Source organism: Equus quagga, chromosome 2, assembly GCF_021613505.1.
Source record: "Equus quagga isolate Etosha38 chromosome 2, UCLA_HA_Equagga_1.0, whole genome shotgun sequence".
Taxonomy (NCBI): Eukaryota; Metazoa; Chordata; class Mammalia; order Perissodactyla; family Equidae; genus Equus; species Equus quagga.
Genome location: NC_060268.1, coordinates 94,758,052 through 94,773,318, shown reverse-complemented (window position 1 = coordinate 94,773,318; position 15,267 = coordinate 94,758,052). Strand labels below are relative to the sequence as shown.

The 15,267-nt window shown below is 41.3% G+C and overlaps 1 protein-coding gene across 1 annotated transcript in view; it reads right to left on the bottom strand.

Moving 5' to 3' along the window:
* ADAMTSL3 (ADAMTS like 3) overlaps positions 1-15,267 on the bottom strand; it is a 312,372-nt gene that overhangs the window by 162,372 nt on the left and 134,733 nt on the right. Inside the window, exon 7 of the mRNA XM_046655289.1 lies at positions 10,476-10,602. Within this exon, the coding sequence (XP_046511245.1) occupies positions 10,476-10,602 (127 nt within the window). The remainder of the gene's footprint in view (positions 1-10,475; positions 10,603-15,267) is intronic.

Below are 15,267 nucleotides of genomic sequence, written 5' to 3'. Positions count from 1 at the left end.
GTGTGGTGGTGGTGGTGGTGGTGGTTGTGTGGTGGTGGTGGTGGTGGTAGTGGTCTGGCGGTGGTGGTTGTGTGGTGGTGGTGGTGGTGGTGATTGTGGTGGTGGTGGCACTGGTGGTGGTGGTAGCAGTGGGAACTGATTCCTGCTGAACACTTTCATTGCTTGGAACTATTCCAAAAGTTTTAGATTGAAGTTTTGGGTAAGAGATCCTTGATACCGCTACTCTGTGTGCCATCTTCCAGTGCTCCTTCTCGTTTCTCTTTAAATGTCATTTGCATTATTTTTTGTCTACAAACAACTGGTGAGGCAATATGGTCTAGTGGTTAGTGGAATCACAGACTACGGAGCCAGACAAGCTGGGTTGGAATACCAGCACTGCCACTTACAATCGCTGTGTCACCTTGGGCATGTTTCTTACCCTCTCTATGCCTCAGTTACATACGTAAAATGAGGAAAACAAGAATATTTGTTTCAAGAAGAGAATTTAACCACAGATAGGTCAGAGTAAGTGTAAGTTATTAAAAGCACACTGAGCACTTACTATGCCCCCGGGCACAATGCTAAGTATCTTGAGATAAATTACCTCATTCATTCTAACAAAAACCCCTTTCTACAATTAAGAAAACAAGCTCTGAAGGTTCAAGTGACTTGCCCAAGAGCACAGAGTTCCTAATCCATAGAGCCGGGGTCAGAGGCCAAAACTACACTCTTAACCCTTCTACTGTGAGACCAAGTTAACTGTACAAACCCAGACGCACCCCCCCAGAAGGCTCGTTACAGACTTTGGTTTCATGGGTTTCACTGGTTTGATTTCACAACCACTGGGCTGACCTAAGGACCCATTCAGCTCGCCTCCACACTTCCCTCCCACACACAAACGCTCGAGTCCAGCTGTCCTGTCATATTTCTTCCATGTCTCATTTCCTGCCGCAGATCGCAGCTTTGCTAAGTAGCAAGATGTACAGGAAATAAATTGTCCGCACAATATTAACTAATCAATAAACATCAGTTTCAGCCCAGAAGGACTGTAATTTATATCAGATCGCGCATTTTCACTATAAAGTCCAACCAGAACGACACCAACCTAAATACATACGTTCCATGGCAATCCAAGAAAAGACATGTTTTATTTACTCTCGTTTTGACAACCTCATTCCCACTTTTCTATTCCTGGTTTTTGTTTTTTAAAATTTGGTTTTTTGGGATTTTTTTTTTCTTTTGGCTTAATTAACTTTCTGTCAAGCATTTTTCGTGTTACTTTTCTTGATCCTACATTTATTTTTTCCTTCTGCTATTTAGGTTCAAACACACACACCCCCTCGCTCCATTCCCCACTCACAAGGAATAAAGGAGTTTTTAAAAAAGGAGGAAGGGTATCTGGATAAATGCTAATGCTAATAATAATAATAACTCTATGGGAAAAATTGCAAATAATACTTATTTTCCTCTAAAGTGAGAGAATGGGTGTGAAAGTATTTTGTAAACTGAAAAACAGCAGAATTTGTTAATGCCCTCACGCACCCGTAACCATTTGGCATCATTTAGACTAAAATGAGTTAGTTTGTGTGACATTGTACAGAACAAAGGCTTATTCTTTGAAAAGTAGGGTAGTCGAGTCTGATCCATGTTCGTCGGTCGTTCTGCAGGGGCAGTGGGGGCGTGTGGAAGGGGAAAGAAGAGGAGTCAACGTCTGACTACACTGATGCTACACCTGGAAGCCTGTCCATACACTGCCCTTTGTGAACGGAGGTGGGATAAATGAGCTATGCCAACAAGCAAAGACAGAAACAGTAAAAAATCGGAAATTAATGAGCATTTTTTAACAAGTAGAGAAGGAACACGGCAGTTGACTTGGTGACAGCAACCAGCTACAAGCTGACAGCTGACTCCCCAACTCCGGCTGCCCTGCTATGACAGCCCCACGTCCCGCCCCGAGCTGTAATGCTGCATCACGCAAGTCTCTTATGGTTGAACCTGTAAGTGAGCGTCCTCAGCCTTCAGCCCCGTGTCAGTGCAGAAACTTCTGCTCCCAACCTGGAGGTATGCTAATTTACTGGCTTAAAATGCCTTTTTACCGCAAAAGAGCATGGTGACAGGCAGAGTTCCTAGTAATGGACACTTTCATGCTCATTTCCAGGACCAGCTTTTGAGCAGCACACTGTAGAGGGGGGTATGTCACCCTCAGCATCTAACAACCACTTTCTGTCAAGATGTTCCCCAGTGTCAGAGTGTGACTCTTCTTTTCTGCTCTTTACACCGCATCTAAGAAATCAAGAGCCTGGCGAGGATTAAATGGTCATTTGTCTTCTGACTCCGTAATAGGATGTAGGAGTTCAGAATATGCCACCCCAAAACATGCCACTCTGTCATATTGATTATTTTGAATTAAAGGTGCTGGGGAAACAACCAGTGCATGGCCCTCCTTTGTCCCCCACTGAAAGCACATAAATCTCCCATGTGACAGGTACCTCCCTGTACCAGGAGGGAGGAAGGCATCCTTGTCACCAAAGACAGGGAATTGAGGGCCAAGAAGGCTGTGTAAACAAAGCTTGTTACCTCTTTACCATCTTACTATCCCAAGCCCAAACTCTTCGTCTTGTCACTTCTTCACAAATTTATCGTTTGTCTAAAAGGGATAAAAGCTTCCTACTTTGGCAACTTCTTTGAGTCTCCTATCTTTGTGGGGCTCCCATATGTAGATACATATGTAATTAAACTTGTTTTTCTCCTGCTAATCTGTCTTTTTGTTACAGGAGGGGTCTCGGCCAAGGACCTAGAAGGATAGAGAGAAAATTATTTTTCTTCCCCTACAGGGCCGTCAGAGGCTGAAAAGCAGAGATGTTAACCGAAAGCACATATCAGAGTCACTTGGGAAATTTGGTGACATATCACTGCCCAGATTTACCCCCCAAAATTCTAGGGTGGGGCCTGAGGATTAGAATGTGGAGCAAGTTCTCCAGGTGGTCCTGATGTGCGTGCTGGATTAGGAACCCCAGGGCCGGGCTTTGCCAAGAGGGAATAATGGGCAGGTGAGTTGAGGCAGCCTTTGCTCCACTTCTGGTTCCATTTTTGTGCTGCCTTTGTCTATCCCCCATCACTCCAGGCCTTGGTGCACGTTTCCTCTCTTGCTCATCTGGCTACTCTTGGAAGACAGCTCAGGAGGGTGGTGACACACATGGACTTGGGAGTCAGAACCAGCTTGGCCACTTACTAATTGTGAGACTTCAAACAAGGTGCTTCATTTCCCTGAGCCCATTTCTACGTTTGTCAAATGGCAGGTTATAATTATACCTATTTTGTAGAGTCTGATGAGGAATAAATCATATTATACAGCAAAAATACTTACCACAGTGCCTGGCACATCATAAGCACACAACCTGTGGAGGCCACTGTTATTATCATCGTCCTGATAACTATTATTATCAATAATCCCAGAGCTCTCATCTGGTTAGTGGATATCAAGTCTCCCGGGTGACTGCAGGTGTGGCAGGGCTTGGCTGCCAATAGGATGCTTCTGTTTTTAATTCACCATGTCCTCAAGGACTGTTGCCATGGCAGCTGGTCCAGGTGGGTTTTTCAGTTCTGTTCCAGTCAAGTCAATACACCATTACTGAGAAAATACTAAGTACCAGGTATTGGGCGAAGTGTGAAAGGCCCTTTATGAGCTCACACACCAAGGAGGGGGTCAGTGTGCAAACAAAACCCTCTCATGTAGGTAGTGATGGCAGCATGTAAAAAGATACTGAGGTAGTGGTTCATGGGAAATAAGAGGGGACTTCACACCAGCTCCCTTTTGTTGCATATACAAAACTTCCTGGGCCCTATAAGAATAAAAACAAGCCATCTGTGTCAAACCTTTTCATTAAAACTTTGGAAAATGTCTCCATATAAGACCCTGGGTCTTATTTCTCTAACCTCCATTCAATCCCAAGAACTGTGTTTTCAAAAACAAAGAATAAATTATAGACGTACTTAATAGACTTTCAGAGCTAGAAGAGGGCTTAGGAATCATCTTCGCTAACGCTCCCAGCATGCAGATGAAAAAGCCAAGGCCCCAGTAAGTTCAGCATCTTGCCTAAGATCACAGAGAGTTAGCGGCCAAGCTGAGGTTATTACCCCAGTCTTTGGCTCCCAGTCCAGTTCTGTTGCACAACATTATTCAGTCCCACTGAAATCATAATGGGAAGCAGAATCGTCCCCCGGCAGAGAGCCTGCATTCATTCGTTCTGCATTTATTGAACTCCTGTGACGTGCTCGGTGCTGTAAAAGCACTAGGAATAAAACGGTGAAAACAATGGACATGGTGTCTGCTCTCGCAATGCCTTACTAGTGCGAGAGACAAATTAAACAAATAAATGAAGTAATTACTTCTTGTGATAAAAGCTAAGCAAGAAAAAAACAGAAAAGAGAAGGGAGGACTTTAGGAAGAGTGGTCAAAGAAAGCCTCTCTGAGGAGGTGACCCTTGAGCTCAAGGATGAGAAAGAGGCACCATGGTAAGAACTGGGAAAAGCATGTTTCGGGTCCAGGGATTGGTCGATGCAAAGGTCCATGAGGGGAAAGGGCACTTAGCATTCTAGAACCTTCCAGAAAGTCAGCATGACTGAAGCCTAATGAATGATGGGCAGAATGGCAGCATATGACATAACGTGGGAGTCAGATGATCCCAGACATTGAAGGTCATAGAAAGAGGTGTGGATTTTATTGTAAGCGTAAAGGCAATCCATGAAGAAGTTTTAAGCTGGGAAGTTCACAGTCAGTCTGGCTACTCTGTGAAAAACAGAATCTATGATATTCCTTCCCACAAAGTTGGCGCATCTTTTTTCTCATTCCTCTTCATGCAGAGGGCACAGAAGACACGACGTGGGAAAGGGCCAGCAAGAGCGAGAACACAGGGCTCTGGGTTTTCAGTCAAAAGATCTTTCTTCCACGCCATGCTCTCCCTTGTTGAATTAAATGGGGGAAATATCCCATAAAAACCAATAGGATCTTTGGTTTGAATATTCCTTTACCACCCACAGTTCTGGAATAAGAGTATTATCAGTCAGAATCTTGCCCTGGAAAGGATGGGGAGATAGAAAGAGATGACGTGAGAAGACAGGATGAATGGAAGCCAATCTGTTCACCATGTTAGCAAACCCTTTATGGCTGATACGGTCTTCCTTGTTGTGGAATAAGTTAAATTTATAGATTATTTTTGGAAGTGACAGTCAAAGGACAAATGAACAGTGTATGAAGAGGAAACATCATAATAATTACTCTATAAGGCAGCCCCTCAGTCCGCCTAGCCCAGGATTCTATTTTTGTCAGGAGTACCAAGAGATGCTTTATAAGAAGATGTGGCTATCTTCATAATGTCAAAGGTTGAGTGAAATGCTGCCATTTCGGGTCAGCCTTGGACATCACTGTATCAACAGGTTTAGGTGCCGCCATATAAAAATGTACAAGGAGCCCAGATGAGACAGGCTGAGCTTACTTATTTACTGGCCTCATACATGTGTGGACACGACCAAAAAGAAAAGACAAAGCTGGAAACACAACTGAGTCCTTAAATGCCAAGTTGAGGCTCTCCAAATAGATGTGTTTGCTTCTTGGTTGCTGTTTTTAGAGTTTTCTCTCTTTAAAACTTGACTGGCCTCTAGTTCCCTGTTCCAACATCCAAAGCTATTCATGCCAGTTATTAGTTCAGTCTCTCTCCTTCTCCCTCCGAACAGGAAATTCGTGTGTTGTATCTGGATTAATTTCTGATTTTTCTCATTGCAAAAGTTTTGGCTCCAGACTCCTACACCTTGAATCTGCCTCACTGGAAGATGGAAACGATAGCCTGTGCGCAACCTTGTGCACTTTCTCCAGAGCAGGACTGTGCCAACAGCATCTCGCTGCCATGTCCTCACTCAGTGTGAGTCCGGGGAAGACAGGCATGATTGTTTGGCAAGGTGAGGACGTAGGAGCTTCACGGACTCTGCAGGCCCGGTGATGCACACTCAAAGAGAGACATGGCTTCATTTCCCACATGTCTTTCACACAAAGCATGATTATAGAGAAGTGCTTCCATATGGCCCATGGAAAACCCCAGCCAACAACAGCTTCAGCTGGCCAGTTTCGGAGCAGCAACAGACATGAAGGGGTGGTACTGAAAATCAAGGACGAGAAGCATGGTTTTCACGCAGGGAGGAATCTCTGCAAACTTTAGCCTTAGCCCAAGCACAGCCATACAGAACCGGATGACATGCCAGCGGCCTGCGGGATGCCCCAGTTTCACTACAATGCATCACCCACTGCAGTCAAGGATCTGTCTGTGCGCCCCAGTTGCCCCTTCTTTGCAGAAATCGATCAGAAAGATTCAATCTTTAGAGGCTCTGAACCTGGAATGTCCTAAACCGGCATCGGGGATCTGAGACCCCCACAAAAAAGTCAGAATGGCAAATTTGGGGCTTATGGGTACACATGCATTTTCCCAGAGAGAAAATACATAACTTTCAATAGATTCTCAAAAGGAACTCTGATCCAAAAACTGAAATTCAGTGTGAAAGAAAGTGAAAATGAGAGAGAGAGAGAGAATAGGAACTACTTTACCACGAGTGAAGAACTATGACATACCAACATGTAGGCCAACACAGCCAACACAGCACGCCACCCCACCCCTTCCCATTTCAGGGCCTCCTCAGCTCACTTCTCCAAAAAGACTGGTCTCTTGACCCAATTTCACTCAGTTTCTACCCTGCTTCAAGTAGAATTACCTCGATTTCTAATCTCTCTTTGACCCTGACAAGACCACATCTTTTCTGAGGAGATTTCAACACTTTTTCAGGCCAATGCTAACTCCAGGCCCTTCCCCAATACTCGTGCTGGCTATTATTTTCCCATTCAGTCCACTCATCCAAAAACCTTCCTGAATTAACCCTTCACAGTGGAGCCTGGCTCCCCACTGTCTTCCCTGGAGTTGTCTTTCCTCCAACTTTGGTTTCTCCTACAAGTCAGTCTTTTTTGACACTTTTGACAAGGTTTTCCTCCATATCCATCAGTAGCTCTCCTAAAAACAGTACCCAGATTGACCAATTGTTGATTTAGAAATCTGTTTACAAATATCCACACGTACGTTTAATGTATGTAAGAGGTGTGACATCCTTTGGTATCCAAATGAGTAATATTTCTAATAAAAATACAGCTAGCATTTACTGAGCCCTCTCTAGGTGCCAGATACTATTTGGATTGCTTGGCGTGACTGATTTATTTAACCCTAACAATAACTTTACAAAAGCAGTACTACTGCTGTTCCCAGTTTTAAAATGAGAAAACCAAGATACACATGGAAGTTAAAAATACTTACTCTGCTTATACAGCTAGTAAGCAACAGACCCAGGATTTAAACGCAATATCTTAACCACACTTCCCCATATTGCTTTTCATAATGAATTATGGGAGCTGTTCCTTTACATCTCTGGTCCTTAGTTTCCTCATCTGTCAAATGGGTTTGACAATATCAAAACTACAACGAGAGAGGGCTAGTGGAATTAAACGATAGGATATGCCAGAAGAGAACTTAAGGAATTATATGGCATTGTATCAACATTGGTAACAACAGAATAGAACGAATGCCATATAATCAGTTTCCCAGCTCCTTAGAAGCCAGAGTGTCACATGCCACAGTTCTCGTCAATGAGACAAATTCCCTGGGGACGACTTCCCTTCCTGAATAAAGGGCACAGTATCAAAAGAATACCTCTTGCACTACCTTCTTCTTTATCATCTGGGATGTGGATGTGGTGTCTCAATGTTCAATGTGACTTTGCAACTGGAGATGAAAGCCACACTCTAAGGAGGATGAAAGAGAGAGAGAGGACCCTGGTTCCTTAAAGATGCAGCGAAACAGCTTCCTCAGCCTTGACTGCCTACTCTAGACTTCTTGTTAAAAGAGATTCATAAACTCCTATTCTTATGAATAGAGTTTTCTGTCATTTATGGTAGAATGCATTCCTCATTGATACACCGCCATTCAAAGCTGGCTTCCTCATTTGTCCACGGGTTGAAACCCCCACAAATTCATGGTTTCCAACCTCAGCCAGGCTCTTACAGCTACTCTGCTACCTTTTTACTGTCTTTGCTGAGTTTCTTCTTCCCCTTTCCTCGAGGGGAACACTCTCAAGTCTCTGAGAGCCCCACTCTTAGCAGCTGACTCTATCTCCTAAAGAAGAGAGTAAAAAACGCGAATAGGCTGGAACCCAGTTCATTTCTCACCATGTTCTCCAGCTGTATCTGTATAGTTATCCAGCTCTTGACATGGTGTGGGCACGGACACCTCCTATTGTCCTGGGCAAATTCTTCCTTCTACATATTCTCGCCTTCTGTTCACTCTTCATCCCATTGCAATCAGGCTTTGTTTTCAGCCTGAAACTCATTGAAACCACTCTTGCTAAGGTCACAGATGATCTTCAAATTGCCAAAGAGAAATTGTGGAGCTCTTACTCCAGTCCATCTTACAACCACATTAAACATGGCTGACCACGACCTCCTTTTTGGACTTACTCATTCCTTTGGCTTCCGTGATATTACTCTTGCTGAGCTCTGCGTTTACCTACCTACTCTTTTCATTCTTTCTCAGTTGAATTCCCTTAAACTGCTTTCCTGGCTAAACACCTTGACTTCACATGTTCCCAAGGAGGCAACTGTTGGCTTCTGATACATTCTACATATGCTCTTTGGGCAGACTCACTCAATTTATAATTAAATGCCACCAATAAGGAGATTTTGCCACCAGTAACAATGGACTGGCATGTTCTCAGATCAACCCTTCAATCTCAAACAAAATATAATCAACATCTGTTTGAAGGCATCAGAAAGGTACTAAGGTATTGAATACTTATGGGGCCAAAATTCTGGAGAGAAGGAAGACAGAGGGAGGTGAGCTATTACCTTTGATAGGCGTCTCCTCTTCATGAATTTCTTACCCAAATGAACAGCAAGCATATCCAGCCAATTGCTCAAACTGGATAATTTGCATCATCCTAGCTTCTTTGTTTCTCTGATAGTCTTCATCCAAAGAATTATCAAACTCTGCTGATTCTATCTCCTAAATATCTCTCCAATCTGTTCCTTCCTCTACCTCTCCTACCCTGCGACACTAGACCAAGGCCTCATTATTTCAAACACCCTTGAGTATTTAATAAAAGCTTCCTATTCAGACTCCTTGCTTCTAGGCTCACCTCACAGGTAATCCAGCCTCCATACGCCGCCAGAAATCATTTTACTAAAACACAAATCTAACCATGTCACTCCACTGCCTAAATTGCCTTAATGACTCCGCTCAACCTGAAAAGTAAAGCAAAACAATGAAGGCCTTTACAGTTGCCTTCTGGATGCCATTCTGTCACATCTTGCACGCCATCCAATATGCATTCAGGCCTAAGCAATATATTAGTAGTTTCTCGAGACAGCCCAGGCTTTCCTCTAGTGTCAGGCCATGAACATCGTGTTTCCTCTGCCTGGAGAACCATCCCCACCCTCCACCCCCCCTATCAAGTTCTTCCCACTGGAGGGAGTAAGTAAGATCCCTATTTCATAAGTTACATCCAAATAAATTCAAGTGACTAAAGGATTTTAAAGTAGGAACACAAAACCATAAAAGCACTGGCAGACAACATAATGAATACTTTTTTCCCTTTATGGCAGGGGTCAGCAAAACCCAATCTGAGGGTCAAATTCAGCCTGCAGCCTATTTTTGCAAGCAAAGTTTTATTGGAACAGAGCTATGCCCATTTGTTTAAGAGTTGTCTGTGGGTGCTTTTTGCTACGGCAGTGTTGAGTAGTTGAGACAGAGACCATATGCCCCGCAAAGCCCTAAAATGTTTATTATCCAGCCTTTATAGAAAAAGTTTCCTGAGCCCCAAATTAAAGGATTTTTTAAAAGGCAGATACTACTGAAATGAAAGGATGGAAATTTCTGAATATATAAAACTTAGAAACTATTGATTCCACAAACATCAATGATATTGAAAGTCAAATGACAAACTGAGAACAATATTTGAAATAGGTATAACAGACAAATGGGTAGTATTCATGATAGATTGAAAGCTCACAATAGTGAGGAAGTGATCAACATCCAAATAGGAAAAGGAGTAAATGACTTCAGCAGCTAATTGAAAGCTGAAAAAGTATAAATGGGCAATAAATACATGACAATATTTCCTACCTTGTTAGCAATCAAAGGGAGGCAAATAAAAGAAATTATTACTCATGGTTTACCTAAAAAATTAGCAAATATTAAAAAAAAATAGTCATTCTCCGTAATGGCAAAGGTTCAAAGAAACAGGTAGTTTTAGAAAAGGGAATGGGAACAAAAATTTGATATACACAATTTGACTTTTAGAAAACTGGCCAGAAGTTCTTTCCAACTAAAAAGTTTGGCATTAGGAAAATGTTATTCTAGTCACAGACCGTCTAAAGCACATGGTAACATTGTGTTAGGTTTAAAACCTACTTTTTTCAGGAGAAACCTGGGACTTTGATTGTCCCCGCACGAGCCTGCAGGTGGAGCCGTCGCCAGCACAGACACCACAGTTGTCCTCCTTGGCGTTACTTCCCAGCTGCCTGTCGCAGCCCACAGCCTGCAGACAGAGGAATGGCCGTCAGGAGTGGGGAGAACACGGGGAGGAGGCACTCGATGTTAGAAACCATATTTATGGGGTTATCCTTCCTAAATTTATGCGTTGGCTTCCTTTATGAGAACATAGCTTTAAAAATATGAATAATATAAAGCTTACTGTCATTTATATGGTTCTTATGCAAAGCTCAAATAATTAAAAGAGAAGAATTGAAGCTGCCCCTCCATACTCCCACTCTTAGTCTCTTATCTATATTTTCATTCAGATATTTTTACGTATTTATATGCATATATTCATTTATATATAAACGAATGGAACAGTAAAATTATATTTCCTCTCTCCCCTCTCCCCACTCCTTCCCTCGCTTCCTACCCTACACTAGTCCTATTGTCTAATTTTCTCCCCAAACGACCACTATCTGAAGTCCATGTATATCCTCCTGGTCCATAGTTTTACTTTTAATTTTTTTTCTTTGTTTTTCTCTCTATCTCCACATACCTACATCTCAACATCTATATATCCATATCTCTCTCTATTCCATATCTGTATCATATCTCCTTCTCTTTATCATTATCTATACCTATACCTACATATCTCTACCTCTACGTCCTTATATCTATATATTTACGCTAAGAAACAATTTATAAAATGTCTGAAAGGAATAACAAGAGAGGTGTCTCCTACAGAATATGCTTATACTGCTATCTTTCAGTCTCTCGTGGATTATTTTGGGGGGGGAGTATTTGCTAGATTGTAAGCTTCCTTATATGAGAAAAGGTCTATATCCTATATTTATTTTTATTTCATAAATATGTCTTTTACGTAACGTGTGTCCAATAAAATTAACTAATGTGCCAGTTTCTCTCTACCTCCCATACTCATTCACTATACTTGTATTCATATACCTGGTATTCAAGTGCGGGGACTTTGGAGGCAGACAGCCCACTTATAAAACCTGACCTGCCCCACCACCCCTTTCAAGCTGCAGGATATTGAACAATTCAAACTCTCAGAGACTCATTTTTCTCAAGAGTAAAATAGGAATCATAAGGCATGCTTCATATAGGGTTTAGTGAGGATCAAATGAGAAGATATATGTAAAACTCTTAGCATAGTGATTAGAACGTTATAAAGCCTCAATAAAAGAGGTTCCATTTTCTCTCTCTCTCTCTGCTTTTCATTTCGTTTTGACTCCTGGGTACAGCCCCTGCGCTTCAGCTTGGGGAGTTGCTGAATCAGACTCTACATCCAAGGTGTTGAAGAGAAAATAAAACTGGAGGAAGTCGAAACCACATCTCTACTCTATTCTTTCCAAAATGTGGGTGTTGAAGGGAAAGAGAATGAACAAATGAAAGCTTCAGGGAGAGGCAGGAAGGGTTCCAAGGAAGTTTAAGGAAAAGCCTGTGATTAGAGATATTTTGAAATTCACAAAGGGCTGTCATGAGGAAAGGGTTTACGTTTGCTCGGTGTATCTCCAAATAGTTAAAGCTACAGGTTTAACAGCATAATTGAGTTCAATATGAGGCAGTTGGAGAAGTCAGGGTTATCCAACAATCAGTATTCAACCACGGGCCAGATGGGAGATGTCCTGGAGGGAACACTGGAGAAGCGATTAAATAATTTGATGAGTAGTTGAATCCAATGGCTTTTGAGATCCTTTCATCTTGATTATATGACTTTATAAAGATAGTAATAAAATATTAAGAATTATAGTTGATTACTATGGGATGCTTGCCTGGCATTTTGCCAAGCACTTTAAACACATTATTTCAGTTAATCGTCACAGCAACCTCATGATATAGTCAATACCTTTTATCTCTATTTTATAAATAAGACATCTGAATGTTACTGAGGTTGAATGACTTCCCAACATTACAGAGCTATTATACAATGTCAGTAATGGTTTTAAAACCCAGGTCATCTGACACCAGAATCTTAACACTACGCTACACCTCCCTCACCTTTAGTATCAGCAGATGGACAATAAAGAACCCATTTACATAGGCCATTATATTAATATTTACAAGTACATATGGAACAACTTAAGAGTGATTGATTTTGGAAACAGACTTGCATGGTTGGGATTCAATCAATGAGTAACTTGTGTTCATGCAAGTTTCTCCAAGGGGAGTAATTCTACCATTAAATTATAGAAACGCTGTTCCCGCGCCAAGCTCTGTCCTCACACATTCGTGTCCCTGAGCACTTTGCATTTCATGAGAATGAGAATCACCCTCTATCTGGTCATCCGGGAAGGGTGTGGGTTTAGGAGCTAGGATGGGCTTGTTTTGAAGTGTTTAGGGCCTTGCAAGGTCTTGGGCAATCGAATACCTCCCTAAGCACTTATATTTGTTTCATAATTTTTTTTTTAAGTTACAGTTCATCCAAATCTTACAGCCGAAAAAAACATGTGAAAACATCACAGAAAAATAATATCTGAAAAGAAGGTCTGACTGCCTTGTGATTCAGAGGGTATAAGCCAGAAATACCCTTGAAATTGAGAGACTACTGAATTTTGGCTCTCAGATCTCATCATAACCAACAATAAGCAACTTTTAAAAAATTGCTTGAAGTGTTTTCAATTCTGTGACATCTCCTGAAGTCAAGATCTCTAATTGTAATGATTTAAAAACCATTAATCGATAAACATATCAATAAAATTGAACTTTTATTAAATAACCAATTTCTAAAGAGCCAGCCACTACAGAGTATAAGTCAATAAGCCAAGATTCATATATTACAGTGTAGTTAATGAGACAAATTATACAAGATAGGGGATAATATAAACAAACACTTAAAATATATGAGCAGTACATTTAGGAATAAATACTCATATATAAATCATCATTTCAGCTAAGAATTCTTTCACAGTTCTTGCATATGATTTCCTAATCAGCTAAAAGAAGACAGTGTTTAAATAAGTGACATTACTCCATATTAAGCACGATATAAATTTTCCAGATACATCAAAGTTCATCCGTCAAGAACCGAACAACTTTTTCAGTCAACCTCTGTTTGAGATCTCTGAAAACGGGGTTCTACCTTAGAAAAAATTCTAACATTCCTGCCTTAAAAATCAGAGTACACGGAGCTGTGGTAGTCATTAGGGATATCCACAAATGTTTAGCTTCTCCTTTTGGCCACGGAAAGACTGAACTTCTCCTCCCTCCTTGAAGTCAAGTGGGGTCACTGACTGTCTTCAGCCAATGAAATATCAGTCTAAGTGTCCGTGTCATTTCTGTAAGTAGCTTTAAGGGTCATTGCTCCAGTCGCATGTTTCTTTTCTCACTACTGGAGTTATTGTGTAAAACGTGTTTGAATAAAGCCTCCCGCAGTCTCCCTGTGAGATAGTCAAAGAGCAGAGACCCCTGCTGATCCATGTTGGAGAGGTGGCGTTAACCAGAACTAATCTTCAATTGTTTTAAGCCGCTGAGCTTTGGCGGATGTTGGTTACTGCAGGAAAACCTAGCCTGCAGTATACAGGAGTACCATTTCACCATTAAGGGATAAAGCAGGGTCATTAATAGCAAGCAAGGTGTTTTGTGTTTGTTTTTTTTTCAATTATTTTACTGAGATCACAATGGTATATCACATTGTGTGATTTTGGGGTGTACATTATTATTTACCAATTTCTGTATAGACTTCATCATGCTCACCATCAGTAGTCTAATTTTTGTCCATCACCATACGTATGTGCCCCTTTACCCCTTTCACCCACCCCCAGCCCCCTTCCCATCTGGTGACCACTAATCTGTTCTCTTTATCCTTGTATTTGTTTATCTTCCACATACGAGTGAAATCATGCAGTGTCTTCCTCTGTCTGGCTTATTTCACTTAACATCATATTCTTAAGGACCATCCATGTTGTTGCAAATGGGATGATTTTGTCTTTTTTTATGGCTAATATTCCATTGTATATATATGCCACATCTTCTTTATCCATACATCTGTAGAAAGGCACTTGAGTTGCTTCCATGTCTTGGCTATTGTGAATAATGCTGCAATGAATAAGGGATGCATAAATCTCTTTGGATTGCTGATTTCAAGTTCTTTGGATAAATACCCAGTAGTGGGATAGCTGGGTCCTGTGGTATTTCTATTTTTAATATTTTGAGAAATCTTCATACTGTTTTCCATAGTGGCTGCAACAATTTGTATTCCCACCTGAAGTATATAAGTGTTCCCTTTTCTGCACGTCCTCTCCAACGTTTGTTATTTTTCATCTTGGTAATTATAGCCATTCTGACCCATGTAAGGTGATATCTCCTTGTAGCTTTTGATTTGCATTTCCCTAATAATTAGTGATGTGGAGCATCTTTTCATGTACCTGTTGGCCACCTGAATATCTTCTTTGGGAAAATGTCTGTTTATATCCTTTGCCCATTTTTTCTGATTGGGTTGTTTGATTTTTGTCATTGAGTTGTATGAGCTCTTTATATATTTTGGAAATTAACCCCTTGTCAGATATACAATTTACAAATATTTTCTCCCAGAGGATGGGTGGGTTATCTTTTCGTTTTGTTACGAGTTTCCTTTGTCATGCAGAAGCTTTTTAGTCTGATGTAGTCCCATTTGTTAACTTTTTCTTGTGTTTCCCTTGCCTTAGTAGACATGGTATTTGAAAACATGCTGCCAAGACTGTTATCAAATAGTGCACTGCCTGTCTTT